This window comes from Danio rerio, chromosome 7 (genome assembly GCF_052040795.2).
Source record: "Danio rerio strain M-AB ecotype USA chromosome 7, GRCz13ab, whole genome shotgun sequence".
In the NCBI taxonomy this organism is placed as follows: domain Eukaryota; kingdom Metazoa; phylum Chordata; class Actinopteri; order Cypriniformes; family Danionidae; genus Danio; species Danio rerio.
In genome coordinates this window covers 2,249,541-2,274,896 of record NC_141027.1, presented here as the reverse complement: position 1 = coordinate 2,274,896, position 25,356 = coordinate 2,249,541, and the positions used below count along the sequence as shown (strand labels likewise).

The window sequence follows — 25,356 nt, the reverse complement described above, 5'->3', positions numbered from 1 at the left end:
CAGTCGTTTGTATCTGAGGTCTTGTCTTTTTGGTCATGACCCAAACCTCATGACCATGGGTGAGAGTAGGAACGTAGATTGACCAGTAAATCAAGAGCTTTGCCTTTCAGCCCTGCTCCTTCTGTACCACAACAGACTGGTACATCGACCGCATTACTGCTGCTGCTGCTGCTGCATCACACTCACGCTCCATACTTCCCTCACTCATGAACAAAACCCCAAGATACTTGAACTCCTCCACCTGGGGTAAGGACTTTTCTCCAGCCCATAGATGGCAAATCATCTTTTTCCGGTGGAGCACCATGGCCTCAGACTTTAAGGTGCTGATTCTCATCCCAGCCACGTCACACTCAGCAGTGCATGCTGACGATCCATGTTCGATGAACAAAACAGAACAACATCGTCTGCGAATTAAAAAGTATGATGGCAAGCAAGATGGCTTTGGCTTACATTTCTAGTATTCTCATTATCATGAAGAAATGGAAAAGGGGATTAGTCTAAATACACGCTCCATGATTTTACTGCACTACTAAAACTAAAAGAACAAACACAGCAGACACACTGCTTCAAACTTTCATTACTCTGTATATATGGCATGTAGAACTCTGTAAGTTCTCAGAAGGTGACATTATCTTACATTATCCAGTATGTTGTTAATCACAGACCTCATCTAAAAGAAGAAGAAGCCCTTCTGTTCTGAAACAGATCAAGCCTCAGTCAGGTCAGAAAAAGTAATGCAAAAGTAATGTAATGCATTGCTTACTGTAACGGAGGCCAGCTAGTAAGTGCTGTGCTGGTAAACCTCACTCCTCTGACCTCTAAAGGTGCTCTAGCGGCCGACGCAAGAAGCCATGGTCTTTAGCTTCCTTGTTAGAGCAACCGACTCCCATGCGGAAGGTCGCTGGTTCGATACCAGCTCGGAGCGGGTTGGGTGGCGTAAGACCGGCGGGGTTACATTGGTGCTGTGACCCGGATGGGAGTGAGGTTTAGGGGGGTGAGTGTAACGGAGCCCAGCTAGTGTGTGCTGTGCAGGTAAACCTCACTCCTCTAACCAGTAAAGGTGCTCTAGCGACAGGCGCAAGAGGCCATGGTCTTTAGCCTCTTTGTTAGAGCAACCGACTCCCATGCGGAAGGTCGGCGGTTCGATTCCAGCTCGGAGCGGGTTGGGTGGTGTAGGACCGGCGGGGTTACATTACCATAAAAAATAACTAAGTGATGCGGTTAGTTACTTTTTGGGGGAAGTAACTCAGCATTGTAATGCACTACTTGCAAAAGTAACTTTCCCCAACACTGCTTAAGATATTCATTCATCTTTAGAAACAGCTTATAATAAAAAAAACATAATAAAAAATAACCACCATAAAATAAATGAAGCCCAAAAATATAAAGATGACCTAAAATATCAATTCAAATGTCACAAAATATATTTAAAAAAAACTCAGGTTAGTGTATGCTCCATTCAACTGTTTTCATCTCTGTCAGCTTTAAAGAATTAATTACTAGCTATCACAGCTCAGAACAAAGTTTTGTAGCAAGTAGTCGTGTGATAAGTGGGACAAAGTACACACAGAAGGTTGTTTTAGCAGAATAAACCCTTCAGTCTTATACAACAGTCGGGCTGCAAATAAACTTGTTGAGTGTTTAATACAATAACAACCTCCTGGATGTGCTTTATCCCTAACATAATGTATTATTGAATACTGACTCATGTCTACTCTTAACATGTAATGACAGAACTATCACTTTAATAATAGGAGACTATTGTTGGAGATGAGGATAGTTCCCCAACATCGGCAAAGCTCTTTAAAAAGCACTTAGTTACTTTACTTTAAAAAGTGAGTAAACCCATCGCCTTAAAAGCAGCACAGTTTATTACTTAATCATTATAAGTCAATGAGTTTACTCTCTTTTTTAAAGCAAAGTCAACAAGTCGCTTTTTACAGTGCACACCTACAGTATAGTACAATATCAAAAACAGACAACAAATTAAATAAATGCTACACTAAATAAAGCTGGGTTGTATTAAAACTATTGGATAATTCATTCATTCATTCATTTATTCATTTTCCTTTTGCTTAGTCCTTTTATTCATCAGGGGCACAACAGCGCAATTTATCCAGCATATATTTTATACAGCGGATGCACTTCCAGCTGCAACCCAGTACCGGGAAACACCCATACACACTCATTCTCTCTCACACACACACACACACACACACACACACTCATACACTACGGCCAATTTAGTTCATCAATTACCCTATATCGCGTGTGTTTTTACTGTAGGGGCACCAACACGGGGAGAACATGCAACTCCACATAGAAACGCCAATTGACCCAGCTGGGACCAGTGACCTTCTTACTGTGAGGTAACAGGGCTAACCACTGAGCCACCGTGTCATTGTATTGTTTATTTTTTTTTTACAGTAAATTTTATTGACAATTTGATAGACCCAACTGTTGGGTTGGTTTATATTTGAAGCAATGATGGGTTACCACAACCCAGCATTTTTTAGTGTACCAAACATCATTAAAATCGCTGTTGTATTGACCCAGTGTTGGGTCAAATATGGGCAACCAAACCATTTTGTTAATTTTTTACATTCAATTTCATAAAATTTGTAACCCAACTGTTGAGTTTGTCTATATTTGATCCAATGATGTAATGTAATGTAATGTGTATTTATATAGCGCATTTATTGTGTATGGCCATGCACCCAAAGCCTTTACAATCATGAGGGGGGGTCTCTCCACACCACCACCAGTGTGCAGCATCCACTTGGATGATGCGACGGCTGCAACAAGACAACGGCGCCAGTGCGCTCACCACACACAAGCTATTGGTGGAGTGGAAAGACAGTGATAGAGCCAATTCGGTGGATGGGGATGATTGGGAGGCCATGATCGTAGGGGCTGATAGAGAGACTTTGGCCAGGACACCGGGTTTACACCCCTGCTCTTTCACAAGAAGTGCCATGGGATTATTAATGACCACAGAGAGTCAGGACCTTGATTTAACGTCTCATCCGAAAGACGGCGCCCACTGACAGTGTAGTGTCCCCTTGACTTTTACTGGGGTATTAGGACAGACCACAGGTTGAGCGCCCCCTGCTGGCCTCACTAACACCACTTCCAACAGCAACCTAGTGTTCCCTTGTGATCTCCCATCCAGGTACTAACCAGGCTCAGCTCTGCTTGGCTTCAGTGAGTAACCCGTCTCGGGCTGCAGGGTGACATGGCAATGATGGGTTAAATCATGCAAAACATACATTAAATTATTGTAAATATTGCACTCTTGAATGATGGGCTGTCTTAACCCAGTCAAATATGGACAGCTGGGTAATTTTTTTACAATTAATTTAATAAACATTCTGAAACCAAACTGTTTGGTTTGTTCATGTTTGTTCCAACACTTGTTCCAACACTAGTTCAAATAATCATTGTAAATCATGCACTATAAAGTAAGTTGCATTAACTCAACAACAGGATAAAAACATTTTCAATTGAAATTAGATTGAAAAAAGTGGGCAACGCAGTGGCACAGTGGGTAGCACGTTCACCTCACAGCAAGAAGGTCGCTGGTTCGATCCTCGGCTCAGTTGGCGTTTCTGTGTGGAGTTTGCGTGTTCTCCCTGCGTTCGCGTGGGTTTCCTCCCGGTATTCCGGTTTCCCCCATAGTCCAAAGACTTGCGGTACAGGTGAATTGGTAGGCTAAAGTGTGTGTGTGTGTGTGTGTGTGTGTGTGTGTGTGTGTGTGTGTGAGTATATGTGGATGTTTTCCAGAGATGGGTTGCAGCTGGAAGGGCATCTGCTGTGTAAAACTTGCTGGATAAGTTGGCGGTTCGTTCCACTGTGGCGACTCCAGATTAATAAAGGGACTTAGCTGACAAGAAAATGAATGAATGAAAAAAAGTGAACCCAATTATTCCCAAAACTGACAATAAGTTAAATAAAGGTAACACTTTATTTCGATGGTCCATTAGAGCATTAGTAGACTGTAGTTTTAATGAAAGGAGCGTCTCACATGGGGTTGTTGGTGCCGTTGTTCTCCAGAGAGTTTCCGATGTGAATCTGGGCTCCGTTTATTCGGTCTGCGACGCTGTTGTTAATGTTAGTGATGATTACTCTGCTAACGCGGTAAACGTCCCCCAGATCCACCCTCCACCACGGCTTACTTTGGTTAGCGGTGGATGAACACACTGACCATAACTTTGGCCCAGTTCGAGAACCATCGACAGCTCTTTCTGCAGACCAAAACCCAAAACTGGACGACTGAGAGGTGTTTCTCTTTAGCGCCAGATTATCTGCAAAAAAAAAGAACTAAATTATGATTCCAGCAAACAACGAATGTTCCAGTAATACAATTTGCTCTTTAAAGCGTAATAGTTCACCCAAACATTATCTGTCATCAGAACTCTCACTTATTTGTTCCTGTAGTATTTATTTTTCCAACTAAATCAGTGGCGTAGCGGACGGGCCCGCAGGGCATGCACCGCGGGGGGCTCCACGTCGTTGCGATTTTCAATAATTGAAAATCCAGGAACCGCAATAATCAAACTCTGAAGAACAACTGTAGTCGGAACCAAAGTTCACAGGTCTGTGTTCTCTGAACTCCTCTCAAGCGATGGACTACTTCATTCTGATTGCTTGCCGCCGAACCGCGTCATAGCCAATGAAGACATGTCGCTGTTTCTCGCCGCCGGTTCTCGTTAAAAAATTAATGACTTCTGGCTACTTTGACGCTCTCGCCGCTTTCGGTTTGTGATCGCTCCTCAGTTTGTGAAGGATTCCCCGCGTTGTCGCTCCACTCCGCCTCCTTTCCCCGCTCCTCAATTTGTGACATAGATATATACACTAGATATAGCATAGGGACCCTGAGCATGCGTCAATAGCGCCGCCACATTGGTACAGTGCTCCCAGGACAAATGTCATTCAACCGCACTAGTCAAGACTGTTATTAAAGTGAAGTGAAGTATTATTATGTAAAGATGCTGGACTTTAGCGCTGTCTACGGGTGTAGTAACGAGCAAACAAAGAAAACAAAGCTCAAAGGCAGAACATTTCATAGGTAATATTAAGTTTTTTACGTTTTTGTATGTTCTGAAATTTGTGCTAAACAGGTAACTTAGCGTTATTGATGATAATACAGTCACTTATGCATTCATCATACGGCAAAGCAGCTCCAACTCGCACTAAACACTCGGCTTATGCTAGTTTTGTTGAATAAAATCAGCAAACAATGCAAAAGAAATATGACAACGAGATGCTGCGCTGCCAGAAACTTGTATTATTGTCGGCAAGTGAAGGAGTCGTTCATAACTGAGATTCATTCACAAACGAATCGCTCCCTCCGTCAGTATGAGCAGTGAAAGCAGGAGAGGAGCTGTGTTTCAGGACATGATTAGATCAAATTTAACATGGAGGGTGAATAGTACATTTCTGTACACACAAACACAAATTCCCTTAGCGATCACTGATCCATCAATGTAGAAACGTGATGTAAAATTATAATTTTCATAATTAAAAAAAAAAATTGCATACTAACATCCAGGAACCCAACCCCCCCACCACCACCACCACCTGCCTTCAACTGGGGGCCCCGTCTGTGATCCCTGCAGGGGGGGCCTCCGCATTTTGCGCTACGCCACTGAACTAAATCAGTAACTTGGTGACAAAAACTCCAGCAGCGAGGGGTGCAGTAGCTGAAGGAGGATTCACCCTGCTTTGATTGAACTCTTGGAATTTCTCATGATCCTAATGATCTGAAAGGGGGGTGATGTGATGGCGCAGTAGGTAGTGCTGTCACCTCACATCAAGAAGGTCGCTGGTTTAAGCCTTGGCTGGGTCATATCACATTTCTGTGTGGAGTTTGCATGTTTTCCCTGCGTTTGCGTGGTTTTACTCCGGGTGCTCCGGTTTCCTCCATAGTCCAAAGAGGGGAATTGGGTAGGTTAAATTGTCCATAGTGTATGGTTGAGAATGAGTGTGTATGGATGTTTCCCAGAGATTGGTTGCAGCTGAAAGGGCATCCGCTGCGTAAAACATGGGCTTGACAAGTTGGCGGTTCATTCCGCTGTGGTGACCCCGGATTAATAAAGGGACAAAGTTGGAAAAGAACATGATTGAACCAATGTTGGGTTCATTCTTTCAATTAAATTGACATTCGTAATCCAACGGTTGGGTATGTCCATATTTGACCCAATGTTCGTTTACGATTTCTTTACAGCATGTCTATTCATTTACGTTTACATCCCTGCGTTTTCTTCCTGGAAACGACTGAGCTGTTATTTGAATTAAATGATTTTAGATAAGCCCTTAATGCCATGTCAAAAGCAAATGAAGCCGGGCTGCTTTACATGTGTCATCCTCATTGTCTGAGTCACTGAATAGTCAAATATTTAGTCAAAGCACATCTATAGCAGAACATCAAAACAGACAATCTTAACACATGCTATACTCTAAATAATGATGGGTTGTTTTTACACAGTGTTGGGTCAAATATGGACAACCCAACCATTGGGTTAATTATTTTAACCTTGCATAATTAATATTTTACAACATCAACATTTACCTCAATTAACATTTTGTATCCCAACTGTTGAATTTGTTCATGTTTGACCCAAAGACGTGTTGAATTATACAAAACATACTTTAAATCATTGTAAACATTGCACTGGGTTGTATTAACCCATACAATTATTGACAAACTCAACAGCTGGGTGAACAATTTTTAATTGAAATTGTTCTTAAATGAACCCAGTTATCACTAAAACAGACAACAACTGATGCTAGTAAAAAGTAAATAAATGTTACACTCTACGGAAAAAAAATATAATAACCCACTGTTGGGTCAAATATAAACAAACCCATTTCTATTTTTTTACCATTTTTTTATATTAAATTGAATAAACGTTTTTAACTAAACTGTTTTGTTTGTTTATATTTGACCCAATACTGGTACAAATACACTTTAAATCATTATAGATCATGAACTATGAAATAATGGGTTTTATTGACCCAGTCAAACTCAAACTCAACAGCTGGGTTAAACTTTTAATTAAAATAACTTGACCCAATTATCCCCAAAACAGACAACAAGTTAAATAAATGCTACATGCTAAATTATTTTGTTGCATTAACGTAGTGTTGGGTCAAATATGGACAACACAACCATTTGGTTAATTCTTTTACAATTCAATTTATTACAAATTTTGAAACACAAATTTTGGGTTTATCAGAATTTGACCCAGTGATGGGTAACCAAATTCCAGCATTTGTTAGTGTCTACAAAACGTAATTTAAGTAATTGTTATTTAAACTATAATATAATGAGTTGTATTAACCCAGTCAAATATGGACAAACTCAACAGCTGGGTTAAAACTTTTAATTGAATTTTAATTGGACAAAAAATTAACTCAGTTATGCCCAAAACAGACAATACGGTAAACAAATGCTACACTAAAATATTCTGTTCTATTGATCTAGTGTTGGGTCAAATATGGGAAACACAGCCATTTGGTTTTTTTTTTTTTACATTCAATTTAATGAACATTTTGTAACCGAACTGTTGCACTTGTTCATGTTTGACCCAGAGATCAAAACATACAAAACCAAATTATTGTAAATATTGCACAATAAAATTATGGCTTATTTTAACCCAGTCAAACTCAACAGCTGGGTTAAACTTTTAGTTAAAATAATTTGACCCAATTATCCCCAAAACAGACAACAAGTTAAATAAATGCTACCCATTAAAATATTATGTTGTATTAACATAGTGTTGTCATTGTAATTTAAACTATAATATAATGGGTTGTATTAACCCAGTCAAATGTGGACAAACTCAACATCTGGGTTAAAACTTTTAATTGGAAAAAAAATTTACTCAATTATCCTAAAAACAGACATTAAGTTAAATAAATGCAACGCTCTAAAATATTATGTTTTATTAACCTATTGTTAGGTAGGACGGCCATTTGGTTAATTTTTTGACATTAAACTTAATGAACATTTTGTAACCCAACTGTTGCACTTGTTCATATTTCAACCAATGATGGATTAAAACATACAAAACCATACTTTAAATGATTGTAAATATTGCACTGTACAATTTTGGGTTATTTTAACCCAGTCAAACTCAACAGCTGGGTTAAAACTTTTGATTAAGTTTTATAAATTTAAGTTATTTGATTTAAGTTATTTATAAATAAAGTAAACCCGATTACGCCAAATACAATCTAAATAAAACATGTTACAGTATATTAACCCAGTGTTGGGTCAAACATGGGCAACCCAACCATTGGTTTTTTTTATTAAATTTAATAGACATTTTGCAAACCAAATGTTGGGTTTATCCATATCTGACCCAAAATGGGTCTCCCTAACCCAGCATGTTTAGTGTACAAAACACATTTTAAATCATTGTAAATCTTGCACTATAAATGTTGGGTTGTATTAACCCAGTCAAATATGGACGAATTGGGTAAAAAAAAAAAAGTTTTAAATTTAATTAGTTAATGAACCACTTAAATAAAGGCTCTAAAACATTGTGTTGCAATAACCCAGTGCTGGGTCAAATATGGACAACCCAACAATTTGGTTGATTTTTTCACATTCAATTTAATAAACATTTTGTAACCCAACTGTTGGGTTTGCTTATATTTGACTAATTGCAGGCACAAATATACTTGATCATGCACTATATTAAAATGATGAGTTCTATTGACCCAGTCAAATATAAACAAACTCAACAGCTGGATTAAAATGTTTCATTTAAATGTAACTGAAAAAAGCATTAACCCAATTTTCATAACAACAAACAACAAGTGAAATAAATATACAACACTCTAAAAATATGTTTAATAACCCAATGTTGGGTCAAAAATAAACAAACCCAATCATTAGGGTTTTTTACATTACATTTAATAAACATTTAATAAACAACTGCTGGGTTTGTCAATATTTGAGCCAAAGATGGGTAAATCATACACAACATGCTTTAAATCCAACCCGGGCTCATTGTGGAAATGTAGCCCCGCGGACGTTTCTGCGGAAAAGGCGCCGGATCGGCCAACTCGGCCGCCCTTCTCTTCCTCCTCTTCCTCTTCCTCCTTCTCTAAACCCGAGCGACAGTTCGCAAAAAAAAAAAAAAAAAAGCAAAAGCCCTCGGGTTCGATTTCGACCGCGTTTTCGGATCCCGCCGCGTTCTCGCCCTTATTTTTCGGATTCCGTTTTTCATCTTACCGGATTTCCGGAACCTGCTGTTCCCCGGACTCAATCCTGGTCGTCGTCCACGGCGGCCGGCTCCGGCTCCTCCTCCGGGGCCTCCGCTCCGCCGACGCAACGCTGTGAGCTAAGCGGACAAACTGATTGCATCGGGAAAGCCCTCCACTCGGAGGCGAGCCGTCGGTCGGCGAGTGTGAGGAGGGGGGGCGGAGCGGCGCCACACCGCCCCGCAGCGTTCGCTCGAAAAAAACTAAACGCGGCCTTTACGTACCTCCGGCCACGTAAATCGCGGTCTCCAGAAACGTCTGCGGGGCTACGTTTCCAGAATGAGCTTGGGTTGTTTAAATCATTGTAAATATTGCACTACAATAACCCAGTCAAATATGGAGAAATTCAAAAACTGGGTAAAAAAAAGAAATGTATCTGAAAATTAATTGGGGGAAAATGTTAACCCAATGATCAGAAAAACTACACCCTAAAAATGCTGGGTTGTTTTTAACCCATTGCTGGGTCAAATATGAACAGACCAAAATGAATTTATTAATTTATTAATTTTTCTTGTTGGCTTAGTCCATTTATTAATCTGGGATCGCCACAGCGGAATGAACCGCCAACTTATCCAGCACATTTTTTACACAGCCGATGCTCTTCCAGCCGCAGCCCATCACTGGGAAACATCCACACACACACACACACTCAAACACTATGGACAATTTAGCCTACCCAACTCACCTGTACCGCATGTCTTTGGACTGTGGGGGAAACCGGAGCCCCCGGAGGAAACCCACGCCAACACGGGGAGAACATGCAAACACCACACAGAAATGCCAACTGATCCAGCCGGGGATCGGACCAGCGACCTTCCTGATGTGATGTGAACGTTCTACCCACTGGGATTTTGGGTAACACTTTATTTTGATGGTCCATTTGAGTATTATCTGAGTAGATGTGTTGATACTGCTCCATCAACAGACATTTAGCTGACTATAAGGAACATGTACATGTCTAACCCCAACCTAACAGTGTGTCTAATGAGACTTAGTTGGCATGTAGAGGCAGTGTAACTTAAATTCAACAAATGGACCATCAAAAAATAAAGTTTGACCTGATTTTGTAACCCAACTGTTGGGTTCATTCATATTTGACCCAATACTGGTACAAATACAAGTAAAATCATTGGAAACCCTGCACTTTAAGTATTGAGTATTACATTAACCCAGTGAAATATAGACAAACTCAACAGCTGCGTTAAAAGTTTGATTGATAATTGAACCCAAAAAATGCATCCGATTATCCCAAAGGTTGAGTTTGTCCATATCTGACCCAATGTTGGGTTAAAACCCTCCATCAGAGTGTGGATAAGCATGATCAGGTGTGTTATTCAAGGGGAATTAGGCAGACTGTGTTTAAATGAATGTGACTTAGACATGCAGTAAAGTCCTGAAATCTCACCTTCCGCTCTGTTCGTCTTCATCTGAACCCAGAAAAGCCCTGAGAAAAGAACCGAGAAATGCAGAATGAGGCTCGGAAAATGAAGCATGAATACTGTTAGAATCAAGCTTTTCATCACATGAAGAAAAGGTACAACAATGGTAAAAAAATAAACATTTGCAGATATTTATGTTTATAGTTATGTATATTTATACACTAAGGGCTCTATTTTGACGGTCCATGCGCAGAGCGCAAAGCGCAGGGCGCAAACGCTTTCAGGGCGTGTCAGGACGCGTTTTTGCTAATGTAAGGACGGGAAAATCTGCTTTGCGCCGTGGCGCATGGTCTAAAAGGATTGAGTTTATTTTCTTAATGAGTTATAGGTGTGTTTTGAGAATAAACCAATTACAGTCTCATCTCCCATTCCCTTTAAAGGTTCAGGACACCCTGGAGAACTTTTTATTTTATATTAACAGATGTGTGTGTGTTGAGCATCAGTTAAGACAATGTTAGCAGCTGTCAGCTTTAATTGTGGGGAAAACTGGATAATGTTGAGCTTTTGTCAGCTGATTTCAGCTTCTGGGTTTAAAATGATTTTTGGGGCGGATCAAAATCAGCGACGTAGCGCAGAACTTCAAGTGCAATGATGACGCGTCGGTTTCTCATTATTATTCATAGCGGAGTTTTCTCATCCTATGAGAAGAGCCGGCTGCTTAATTATTCATGAGACCTGCCAGACCTGTCAGTGTCAAGCCCGAGCTGAGAGACACGGACGGACCCACGGCACACAGTATTTAGCCGTTCATGAAGGCTCATATGCGTTTGTTTCCATGATCCACGGGGTTTGTTGCATGTTTTCCCCCGCGATCTTGTCAGGGCCGATCATACAGCAAAGCTGTGTGTGTGCTGCTAGCATTTTTGTCTGGAGAGCAGCACGAGAATTGGAGAATGGGGGACGCTGTATTTTATCAGGAGTTCGTTCACATTCAGACACATCACTGTGCTGCTGTGTTTGCCTAAATCCTCCAGATTACCAGCAGGGCTAATGGTTAAAATAGACAGGTCAGGAGACCTGCTGCACTGAGTCTGCTGGATACAGGGATTGAGGGAGAATCCTCATTTATAGTGTTTACATGAACACACTTATCTTTATAATGATATAAATTGTTGTTATGTGTATATGAAATTACGAATAACAAATGTAGCAGGGCATGAAATCACTGTTCATTTCTTTGCATTTTAACTTTGTAAACTATAAACTCATGCGTCTCCTCTTTGTGTCTCATTTTGTGAGCTAACTGACAACAGCAGTTATTCGCTCCCCTTCTCCCCTGCTGGCCACGCCCACTCCTGCCCGATGCTCGCGGAGCTCCGCCCATTAATCATGCATCTTTTGAAAAAATTCTGAAGTAGACTTTAACCGAAAGAGGGGGGTGTCATGGCCCTTTAAGAGCCAGCTGCGTCGCGCCAAGAGCGCATTCGCTATTTACAGGATGCAAAGTAAGTCTAAGTGGAAAAAAATGAGCATTTCACAAGCAAACAGATAACAGTTGACAGTTTTTTAACAGAAAACAGTTAAACAGAGCATCTACTGCGTGAGAATGTGAGATAATGGATCTACTTTCCCTTTCGCTCTTGGATAGGGAAACCTTTACGCACAGACATCAATTAGTCTATAAATAATTAATTGCGTTTGTTAAGCGCAAATATTCGTTTCAAAACTATTTCTAAATTCAGTTCTAATTTCCAGTAAACGAATAAATGAACAATAATAACAAAATGAGCTCAAAAACCTGAGTTATATCCTAAAACACATGCTGTGCCCCATATGGTCTAAAACCTGACAGGTGGACAAATCTAAGCTTGTTTTTAATAAAACAAATATAAATATGGATATAATAAATAATACTGCTAATAATAATAACATTATACAAAAGCAAATTGTTATGAATGAACTGAAAAAGCCTCCCGAGATGAAGAAGACATAAAAGCAGTGATTTTTCATATTTATGTAGGCTAGAAAATAATATGTTTTGTAATATTTTAATCCCTTATATTTATATCCTATATCTATTCTTATTATATCCTATATATATCCTTAATATTTAAATGTTTTCATATGTAAAGATATTTGCCTATTGCTCTCTTGTGTGTATTAAGCAGTGTGTAAGCGAGGAGCAACTCTGCGCTGGAGTTTAGACCGGGTTAGTTTTGGTTTAATGAAAAATCTATTATAGTTTCTCAAAATAGCAACGCGCCAGCGGTCCACCTCAGAACACCTTCCTTTTTAGACCAGAACGCCTATGGGCGCACATATGAGCGCTAATGCATTTGCTATTAAACAGCGTAGCGCAACGCCTCAAAACCACTCTTACGCCAAGCTGAAACTAGCAAAAGACTACTGCGCCGCGCCTTGCGCCACACTGCACCGGGTGAATGATAGGGCCCTAAGTCTTTTATGTGATATAATTTGATTTTAGATCTATTATTATTGTTATTATTATATTATTATTATTATTATTATTATTACATCTCTTGGTGCTGCACATTTTATATGTCTGTAAAGTAATAATAATGACAATAATAATAATAATACCTTTTATTTATGGGCGCCTTTCAGAGATCTTAAGGACACCTTACAGTATGTCACAGGCACATTATAAAAACAAGACAGAAGAGTAGGCTAATAAAACACAGTATTAATCCAGAAAGTCATTAAAAGCAATCCTAAATAGAAAGGTTTTAATCTGGGATTTAAAATAGGGGATAGAGTCCACCTGACGAATATCTAAAGGCAGGGAAATCCATAACTGTGGTGTTATACAGCTAAAAGCCCTGCACCGAATGACTTCATCTTAAAATTTGGAACTGACAACAGTTCAGCCGCAGAAGATCTCAGTGAGCGCCGCGGAGTGCACCAGTGAGGAAGATCAGAGAGATAATCAGGTGCCAGGTTGTGAAGAGCTTTGTAAGTTAATAAAACAATTTTATATTGTACTTGATAAAATACAGGAAGCCAATGAAAGAGCAAGTGAAAGAGAATTGAAGTTATCTGGTCAGAAGCACGCGAGCGAGTGACTACCCCAGCTGCTGAGTTCTGAAATAACTGTAATCTGTATTGCAACGGAATTGCAATAATCAATCCTTGATGCAACCAGAGCATGTACAAGCATGTTGTTGAGATAGTGAAGGGTGAAGTCTTGCAATGTTCCGTAAGTGAAAAAATGCAGATGGTGAAATATTACTAAAATGTGAATTAAACGAAAGCATGCCATCTAGTAAAATCCCGAGACTTAGCATGAGTTGTCAAATTTACCGGAGAATTATTGATAGATATAGTAAAGGATTGAGCTTTGGAAAGAACAGATTTAAAGCCAACCAGAAGGGCTTCAGTTTTACTGGCATTTAACTTTAAAAAGTTACTGGTCATCCACATATTAATATCTTGCAGACATTAATCTGTGAGACAAAATGTCTTGGAATGCTACTATTAAAGGTGTCATATAAAATAAGTTATTAGTAGTAGTAGTAGTAGTATTGCTATTATTATTATTAGAATTAATTCTACCTCCTGTGAAATTCCCCCATTTTACAAGATTTTCTAAGTAATTTCTATTATATATATATATATATATAAACTAGAAATTACTTAGAAAATGTGTGTGTGTGTGTGTGTGTGTGTGTGTGTGTGTGTGTGTGTGTGTGTGTGTGTGTGTGTATATATATATATATATATATATATATATATATATATATATATATATATATATATATATATATATATATATATATATATATACACTCAGAGGGGCTAATAATATTGACCTTAAAATGGTGTTTAAAAAAATTAAGAACTGCTTTTATTCTAGCCAAAATAAAACAAATAAGGCTTTTTCCAGAAGAAAAAAAAAAAAATATATATATATATATATATATATATATATATATATATATATATATATATATATATATATATATATATATATATATATATAAATATAAAAAACAACATTTGGGAAATATTTTAAAAAGAAAAAAAATCAAAGTGGAATAAATCTGACTTCAACTATATATTCAACTATATATATGAGTTATATATATATATATATATACATAATTTTTTTTTTTTTTTTTTTTTTTTGGGGGGGGGGGGGTCGCATCTTTTTTTTTTTACTGAAATAAAATGTAAATAATAATAATAATAATAATAATAATAGTAATAATAAAATATTTCAATTAAAATATGTAAAGAACATTTTTAAAACTGCTGGGGTCAATATTATTACCCCCTTAATATTTAAGACCCCTTTTTAAATTGTCAACAGAACAACCCACTGTTGTACGATTAGCCTAATTAAGATAAGCCTTTAAATGTCACTTTAAGCTGAATACCAGTATCATGAAAAGTATTTAGTCAAATATTAAACACAAAATAAATGAGTATAGAAATTAGTTATTAAAATTATCATGTTTAAAAAATCTGTTAAACAGCACAGGAGATAAAAATAAAATAACTTTATTTATTTTTTTTGTTAAATAATTTTGTTTTAATCTCTATTTATTGGAAAACAACAGAAAAACTGAACATTATGCAGCTGAGTCTGAAAAGTGTTTCAGGATCTAACAGAATCGCCTGCAATCATGAAGGTGTTAGACAGAAGCTGATCTACTCACACAGTAAAAGCGGCAGGAGAGTGCTGTAGAAACGCCCGCTGTTCATCTCAGCTGTGTCTTAATTCTGTCAGAGGAGGATGTGAATGAAGAGACAGAGAAACAAGACACTCATTTAGCTTTACATACTGCGTCTGTCAATCACATGATCAGCGGCGGGTGGCCAATAGTAGATATATGCTCACATTTTATTATGGATGCATAGAAAATAAAAGATGTGATGAGTTTCGAGGTTTAGTGGGCTATTTGACAATAAAAGTATAAAGTGATACATGAGTGTTTTAACATCTGCTGACCAATTCAACAACGTCCTACTGTTCAACTGCATGAGGAGTCTCCCGCCAGTTAGAAAACACTTGCTGTACAGGAAAAACTGTACATACAGACATAATTGCACAAATGTAAACAGCGCCCTCTAGTGGATTCATCGTCTGAAACACACAATAATATATTTCAGATTTGCAAAAAATGTAGACAGCGCCCTCTAGTGGCTTTGTCTTCTAAAACTAACAACTAAATGACCCAAAAATGTCTATTTCATTTTTAAAAAAAGCATACTGTAAGTAACATATTAAGGATTTGCAAAACATGGAGACTCTCTAGTGGATTTGTCATCTGAAACTAACAAAATAGAAGCATAAAATACATGAATGTTTTAAAATTGCTAAAATGTAGACAGCGCCTTCTAGTGGATTTGTCATCTGAAACGTGCAACAAAACGTAGCCTAAGTAACGCATTTCAATTATGCGAAAATGTAGACAGCGCCCTCTAGTGGATTTGTCATCTGAAATGTACAACAAAATGTAATCTAAGTAACATATTTCAAATTTGCAAAAATGTCAACAGTGTCCCCTAACGCATTTATCATCGGAAACTTACAACCAAACGTAGCCTAAGTAACACATTTCAATTATGCTTAAATGTAGACAGCGCCTTTTAGTGGATTTGCTTTCTGAAATGTACAACAAAACATAGCCTAAGTGACACATTTCAATTATGCGAAAATGTAGACAGCGCCCTCTAGTGGATTTGTCATCTGAAATGTACAACAAAATGTAATCTAAGTAACATATTTCAAATTTGCAAAAATGTTAACAGTGTCCTCTAACGCATTTATCATCAGAAACACAACAAAACGTAGCCTAAGTGACACATTTCAATTATGCTAGAAAGCAGAGAGCGCCCTCTAGTGGATTTGTCATCTGAAACATGCAACAAAACATAGCCTAAGTAACCATTTCAATTATGATAAAATGTAGACAGCGCCCTCTAGTGGATTTAACGCATTTCAATTTTGCTAAAATGTAGACCGTTCCTTCCAGTGGATTTTTAATCTGAAACATGCAACAAAACGTAGCCTAAGTATCGCATTTCAATTATGCTTAAATGTAGACAGCGCCCTCTAGTGGATTTGCTTTCTGAAACATGCAACAAATTGTACCATAAGTAGCGCATTTCTTTACTTTACTTTACTTTACTATCTTTATTGTCCACAAGTGGAAATTTGTCTTTGGCTTCACGACACAAACACATCAGCGTTCACATTACACACATCACAGAAAAAAACAGGCAACACAAACACATTGTGTTATCACATTTATCACATTGAAAAAAAAAACATAATTTAAAACCCTGTACATGAAACCCGGTATTTAAAATTCTAATGGCAGTCAGGACAAAGGACATTTGAAACACTTTTTTTTTAACTTGAGGTCACCTAAAACGTCTTTTTGATGGCAGGAGCTCACATAATATATTTAAGAGATGGGAACAATCTTCAATAATGACCTGTGCTTTCTGTTTAACTCTTATTGAATAAATTTAATTTGGTTGTCTTCCTGCTTTACCTACAATTGCACTGCCTATTTTTACTAATCAACAGAGTTTTTGCTTTTCCTTAAATGGCAATAGTCCATACCATGCAACAGGCCCGCATGGGCTAATCGGGAGGAATGGGAGGATTCCCGGTGGATCAGTCTGTTTTTGGGCCGTGAGGGCCGGTGTGCCTAGCAGCTTGCACTCTCAGCAGTCACACTTTCTATTTAAGTATTTATTTGACCACAGCCTCACTCTTTATATTCATTATTCTACCGCAGCTCCGCTCTTTTTATTTATTTTCTCGCAGCTCCGTGAGCAGAATGCAGCCTGCAGGGTAATGATGATGTCTTTAGTGAAAATAAGAATTCGAATAATTAATGTTAATGAATATTACACCTGCTCGATGAAAAGCAGATGACCACATTAATAAATCTGACATAACTCGATCAGAAATCGAAAAGAGGGAGAAACAGAATATGCCATTATGGTCCAGTGGTCAGCACGTTGCGTTACACCGCTGCCGACTCTTGTTCGAATCTCTCTTTTTTTCATTTTTAGTGTTAGGAGATAATACTGTTTGTGTTAATTATGCAGTAAATATTTTGTTTTTATTTTTTGTGTGACCACCGTTACAAAGGACTGGATATCTATAAAGAATTTTGCACAGAACATATATTCAGATATTGCAGGAAAGGACATTGTGGTGTTTAAAGAATAGTGTTGGAGATTTAGCTCCCCTCCAGTCTTCTCATATTTATAAAAAACATTTGAAGTTCTAAAGCAGCTGTGTCCTTGAAGAAGACGTGATCGTGTCATTAGAAACTGAATTGGAAATGACCTTATTTTAATAACCTCCTCGTTAACTGAGTTGGGCCGGTCTAAGGCTTGAAACTCCAGGGTGGAAAATCAGTCCCACTCCGGCCCTGCCATGCAATCATGTCAAAACTCACAACACTTTCAACCAAGTCCTTGTATACCATCTGCAGAACATCTTAACTCACACCAGATTGTTGTACTCTCCTAATGAGAGACTCTGCATCTGCAGCAAATGTTAATCCACTATAAACAAACGTTCCTTAATATTTAAAACAACCGTCTCTATTTCATGTCCCTCAAGGACCAGAGGTTTCAACCCATGACGAAGGACTAGTTTATTTTTTCTAACTATTAAAATTGATCTCCAGTGAACTCTTTTTACACCAATTTTGAAGCAAATTTGTAAAATTGTAGAACAAAGCATCTCATTCGATTCCTGTTTTAGCCATCCGGCCACAAGTGCCATATCATCTGCATATTCAAATAACTTAAAACCTAAATCCTGGTTTACAAGTTCATTTGTGTAAAGAAAAAAAAGGTAAGGATGAAATGCTTCCTTGAGAAACTCCTGTATTTACAGTCATGGTTTTAGACACCATATCATCAACTACTCCTTGAGGACTATCCACCAAATAAGATCACCATTCACTCCTAAATGAATTAATCTTTGCAGGAGAACATCTATCCGAATTGAATCTATAAAATCTATAAATATAATCCAAACATAATTTGTAGTCTGTTGAATATGTTCAGCAGCAAAATCACAGAAAGTTATTATGGCATGGTCTGTGCATCTCCCTGTGTGCAAACTGAAGGGGGTCCAAACCTTTGACCACTTTGTTCCAGATGTACCTTGATAATACTCCTCCCATACATTTACCCAAAATGGATGTAAGAGCTTTGGTCTAAAATCTTTTAACTGATTGGCATTAGATATTTTAGGTACTGGAACAATGTTTGATTCTTTTCATAAATGTAGAAACCACCTTCCAGTCTAACGAAAGCTGAAACAAACGAGTGAATACACAAGATAGCTGAAAAGCTCTCAACACACGACCTTTAAGCTCATCTGGGCCAGGTGCTTTATTTGGCTTGATCCTAGCAAGGCTGGCTGCTGTTTCATTCTTATTGAGTTTAATGGGCTCATATGCAGGAGTATTAAAAATATTTTCTCTAGGGCTGTCAAAATTACTGCGTTAACGCATGTGATTAATTTAAAATATTTAACGCGAAACAAAAATTTACGCAATTAATATTATCTTAATCATAGTAAAATCAGAGTATTGGTGTCCAGATAAAGTCGCAAGCTGTCAAAGACAAGGCATTCCTCTGCATTTCAGCATGCGCCTATGTGTCATAAAGTTTGATGTGTTTCTTCCTTAAAGGCAACTTTTGTAAAGCGTCTGCTTCGCTCTGTTGTGTCAGAATCCTTGTGAAGTACAGCCATACTTTAGAAGGCTTAGTTAAAGCAAATTTGATGAACGCAATTGTGCGTGTTGAATCTGAAAGGAGTCACTCCGGCTGCCCTGTCCTGCGCGCATTGTGTGTGCGCACGTGCGTGTGTGTGTGTGTGTGTGTGTGTGTGTGTGCGTTTCTTAGCAACAAATGTGCCTAAACCTTCCTAAACATCATTGTCCGTAGCCACTAAATTAAAAAGTTACGAATTGTGGTGAGATTGCGTTGCACTCTCAGCTCACATCATTCAAAAGAAAAGGTCCACGTTGTCCCCCGATAATGTCAACAGACTGGACTGTCTTAGCAACTGTCTGAATGTAAAGGAGGACTGAGTAAAATTGTTTCTACTTTATAACTAATGTTCTCAACTCACAGCAATGCAACTTTACAGTGAGTACAATTGTTTTTATTCAATACTTAATTATTATTATTATAATTTTTCATTTTCCATATCTGTAATTCCTGTATTTTGGCATTTTTTTGCAGTCCACTTACAATCCAACATGGAAATATTTTTTTCTTTATTGGCATTGAATTCAAATTCAAACGTCATTAACATGCCTGTGTTTTAATTTCTGTAAAAAATATGTCTGTCAAGCCAGGATCTTGATGGTTTATTGTGGATTTGTTGTTTACATAAAGAAATCTGTGTTACAAGGTAAACAAAAATTCTATTAAACAATAATATTTTGAATTTAAATAGTATTTGTCTTGCATTTACATACATTTTACATTTGATTAGTCAAAATTACAAGATTCAGTCTTCACTTTTGGAGTGTCTATTTGGGTGCGCTGACTTTCAGAATCAAAACACACACACACAGGGGAGAAAGGGACTGTTTACATGGACATCTGTAGTCCAATTATTTGCCAAATTATTAAATGGTGGACTTTAACTGCAGTCTGGCTCTTTCATTCAGGGAATTCATTCATGCCCCTCGTGACAAACGAGATATTTGATTCAAGGATCTGCTCTAAGCGTTTATTTTTCATGCAATGTTTGATACCGCACGGCGAATGAAAGAAAAAAACCCTCCGCATTTCCCAAATACTTAGATGCACACGGCAGGTAGCGTCAGAAAGCCGCGTGTGTTATTCCGGTCACAAAATGCGGTGAAAATCCTACACGAGGTTAAAGTTTGGTTGTGGTGCTAACTTGTTTACACTCGTTGCAATAGTTTGTTCGATACGAACAAACTGAATAAACAAAGAGCACTGGCCGCTCACTTACCAAATCTGTAGAGACAGAACAATCACCATCAACTAGAGCCGCGTCTTTATTAAGAGAAGAATACAAGCGAATCCGGATCTCAGCGTTTGCAGATGAGAACAGCTCTCAGGTAAACAATAATCCTCCTTAGACACGTAAGTTATTGTTGTCGAGCGTCGCGTACACTGTTAATCCACACGTGACTCCAGCTGAGCTCTCACAGAGAGAAAATGAAAACAAAACTTAACTGCAGCAAACTATAAAAGCAACACTTCACGCTTGTTTTGCCAACACAACGTGGCGTCTCTGTCGTCTAAACACTGTGACAGTAATGAATATTAATGAAGTTGCACAATAGAGCGCGCTGATTGGTTTGAACCAAGCCTTACTCATGCATTAATGCAGCACACTGTAAGACGTAATAAGACACACTCTGGCACAGACGTCCAGTCTGCACGCTGGAATACACACTATTATGTCATGACCGTGACGCAGCTTCAAAAATTAGTTTCAAACCGGAAGTACGAATTTGCTTGAAATAATGCAAAAACAACCAATTTACACTTTTTAGTGAAATATAGGTCTCCTAATAGTGTTTTTAGCAGTGTGGGACACATATACGACTGTCAACAGCTCAACAAATGTGTTCTGGTGTTTCGTGACCCTTTAAATGCGATTTATTTTCAAAATTTTCCAAAAAAAGTGTAATTAATTAGTTAATTTTTTTAATCGATTGACAGCATTAATATTCTCACTTTCAGTTTTGCGTTCCCCTTCATCAAACCTAGCAAAGAAGCTATTTAAATCTTCTACCATGGGTGCAGCTCGTGATAAACATGCCTGTTTGCATGACACTGTTCATTCCTTCCCATGCCTTCATAGCACTACCTTTAATCAACTTATCCTCAATCTTGTCTTTAAAAGCCAATTTAGCTGCCTTAATTTGACCCCTTTGTAAACCAGAACCTATTATTTGGGTACATCTAATTGCAATTGTAGTCCTAACACAATTACTTTCACAAAAACGTTTTGTAGGATGTAATGGTATCAGTAGTTTCATGTACATTTCCACATGCATCAAAAACTTGCCACTGTATCTTCAAAGCAGTCCCTAAGTTCCTCTTTGCTCTTATCTGTCCATAACAATTAAACCCCTGTCCATAACACACACCCTCATGATTGTGAAGCGCTGTGGGTGTATGGCCATACACAATAAATGCGCTATATAAATACACATTACAGTACATGTAAATACTAAAACTGCAGCGCTTTGCTCAGTGACATCTCGCCTGACATCTCGCCTCATGTATCCGTCATCAGGATGGATGAAGACATGCATGAAAAGAAAAACTGTATGAAAATCAACCTTAAGTGCCCGTCATTTCTCTTCAGCTTCAGCAAAGATCATTCTCCTCATTTGCATTTCGGCTTATTTGTTTAGTAAATCTATGAGAGAAGTGAAGAAGGAGCCGAGAAAAGCAGTTCTCAAACTCAAGTGATGTGTCAGATATATTCAGCCGGTGGATATAAAGACAGACGGACTGCAGAACATGGCTTTATTCAATACAGAACATCACTATTTACTACATATACTTCAGTATGCCAGTGAAAATAAGACAGACAGATGTTCAGCTCATCACAGGTGCAGTATATCAACCTCACTCACAGAACATCACTTGATTTACTACTTCAGAACAATGCTTGAGTTACTACTTTTACTTAAAGTTTATGTCTTTTGTCTCGTCCAAATATCTATAAATACTCAAATCAAGAAGCATTTTCTAGACATTAAATCATATGGTCTTGTTTTCAGAAACTGCATGTCAGAAGTGAGTTTTTCTTTTAAACAGGCAAAATAATCTGCCAATGGGGTGAGCAAAATACTTCAACCTGAAAACAAGATGACTTTGCTCACTCCTCTGGCAGGTTGTTTTGCAGGGAGAATAAGAACTGCATGTATAGTTTGTCCTTTTGTATTGTTTTGTTCATGTATAGTTTTGTTATAAATTTTTTTCTTATATATATATATACATATATATATTTTTTCTAGCATGTATAATTTGCCTTTGTCAATGTACGGTTTGTTTTTCCTGCTGATGGGTGTAATATAATATATATATATATATATATATATATATATATATATATATATATATATATATATATATATATGTGTGTGTGTGTGTGTGTGTGTGTGTGTGTGTGTGTGTGTGTGTGTGTGTGTGTGTGTGTAATTTATTTGTATTACTTTTGTGTCTTTATTTTTTATTAGAAAAATGTTTAGACTAACAACATATTAATCAATCTTTTTCTTTTGTATAATAGCACATGTTGACCTGACACACTTCCTCTTTTTCACTGTGCTGCATACTTTTAGAGGAACTGCTGACCACAGGGAATATATTAAAAAAATAAATTTAGCTTTTGTTCCAGACTTCGGTCTGGACATGACACAAGTTGTCTTGATCCTTGTAGAAGTTGTGAAAAATATTCAAGATGCACGTAATTGTTCAGTTCTGGTATGCAGAGAAGGGTTGCAGAAAGAGGAAGTATGTCTGGGGGTACAAGAGCCAAAGGACTGAAGAATGACTGATAAGTGATGCTGGAATACGAAAATGGATGTTAATTGCAAACCTCTTGAATGTAATTCTTGTATTGCATTGGGGTAATGTAACCCAGAGGTCTGTCATTGAATTATTCATTTGTGTCTAATAAATTACTAATATTTTTGGCATTGAAAAAAACATTGAAAAAAAAAACACCCATGGAATTGGCTTGATATTACAATATATATATATATATATATATATTTTTTTTGTATATATATATATATATTTTTTTTTGTAGTAAATATATATATATATATATATATATATATATATATATATATATATATATATATATATATATATATATATACAGTGCTCATCATAAAGGGGTTTGCCTCATTTAAAAAATGAATAGTTTTATCGTTTCTCCGTGAATATAGGTCATATAGTTTGCTGCATTTGAACAAAACAGATTTATTAAATGGATTTATTTGTTAAAACAATATTTTGGTCATCTAACATCTTAAGAAATAGAAAGATAATACGTTTCAATTCATGTGAAATATTGGGAAAAAACTTATAAATTCAACTTACTGTAGGCTCATTCTGAAAGCATAGCCCTATGTAAATTTCTGGAGATGGTGAAATATGTAGCCGGAGGTATGAACGGCTGCATTTCATCTTTAAAACGAATGCTACCGGATGGTATGACGCCGTTCCTTTTCGCTCTACACCAGCTGACCACTTACCTCCATATGGAGGTACTTTTCGCTGTTACCAGTTTGTCCAGTGGCTTCCTGCATACATCAGAGGATCTGAGACACAGAGAGAAGTTGACCATGAAGACGGGGTTCGAGTCTGGTGTAGAACGATTCCAGAAGGCAGGTAAGACAAAAACAAAAGCCAAAAAAAAGAATAAACAAGTAAATAACGGGGTGAGAAGGTGGTAAAAAATCAGGCGAGGGCTTTTCTTTTTCTGGATTGCTTCTGAAAACCATTGGTTGCTTTTGGAGAAGGAGGGAGGGTCAGTCGTCGCTCAGTCAGTCAGTCGACAGCGGCCTCTGGTGGATTTACGTGAGAACAGCATGCGTGAATAGCACTCGCGAGAGAAATATGAGATCTGAAAAAGTGTACACAACGCCCTCTGGTGGATTTGTAAAAACAAAAACTACAAAAACAAATTTAGCTCCTGGGACGTATTTGGCGCTCTCCAGAAACGAATACAGGGCTACATATCCATAATAAACCTGGGTTATATAAATTTGTGTGTATTCATTTGGGACCGCTAATTATTTTTAACATTGTTACTGACTAATCTAATTTATATGCACAAATGTAATTTTGCACAGCCTCCTATAGGAAATATTTATGTAATGGAGTCATTTGTAAGGGTAAACTCTTATATCTTGAGCACACTATATATATATATATATATATATATATATATATATATATATATATATATATATATATATATATATATATATATATGAAGAGTTTAGATGCAAAAACCTCTAAATGCCATCTGAAATTTTATTCTACAATTAGTATTTTTATCAGGCTCTTGTCTGTAAGTTAAGTAAAATCATTTTATGGCATAGAATAAGCCCTTTTTATGGTCTTCAAAGTGAAATATCTCAACATAAACAAGGGTGGCTGAGAAAAATATTCATTTTTGATGGAAATTTCAGACGGCTCTTAGCGTTTTTGCATCTGCACAGCAGCTATAATTATACTCTTTATTTTCTATTTCCACCTGGGGATACTCATCCCAGATATTATGCAGCGCACTTGATGCGATCCAAGACCAGCGACGAGATGATCCCAAGAATTCCATAATCCTGGACCAGGCCGTATCCTGAGCAGCTGCTGTGGTGGTCATGGAGGAGTAGAGGGCATGTGACTGATTCCTGTGACTCTCCAGGGACTGACGAGTCTCGCTGACATCCAGTGTTCTCCAGCCTCCGGCGCCTAGACTGCAGCTCTAAACAAGACGTTTGGCCAGCGGAGAGCTGAGCCTGAGCCTGGTATCTCTCTGGGTTTTTTAATTATTTACTTTTGCCAATTGGTGATGTTTTTCCCTCTCCGCTGTCGCCACTGGCTTGCATAGTTCGGGATCTGTAGAGCTGCGCATCGATGGATTTGCTCCTCAGTGTTTGGACTCTCAGTAGTGATTATA

At 37.7% G+C, this 25,356-nt stretch overlaps 1 protein-coding gene across 1 annotated transcript in view; it reads right to left on the bottom strand.

The window, feature by feature from the left end:
* LOC100334579 (fucolectin) overlaps positions 1–15,416 on the bottom strand; it is a 35,009-nt gene extending 19,593 nt beyond the window's left edge. The window contains exons 1-3 of the mRNA XM_087260519.1: positions 15,332–15,416; positions 10,679–10,717; positions 4,025–4,304 (exon numbers count right to left, since the gene is read on the bottom strand). Coding sequence (XP_087116645.1) covers positions 4,025–4,304; positions 10,679–10,717; positions 15,332–15,377 — 365 coding nt within the window. The 5' untranslated portion in view covers positions 15,378–15,416. The remainder of the gene's footprint in view (positions 1–4,024; positions 4,305–10,678; positions 10,718–15,331) is intronic.
* Positions 15,417–25,356: the final 9,940 nt, after the last annotated feature.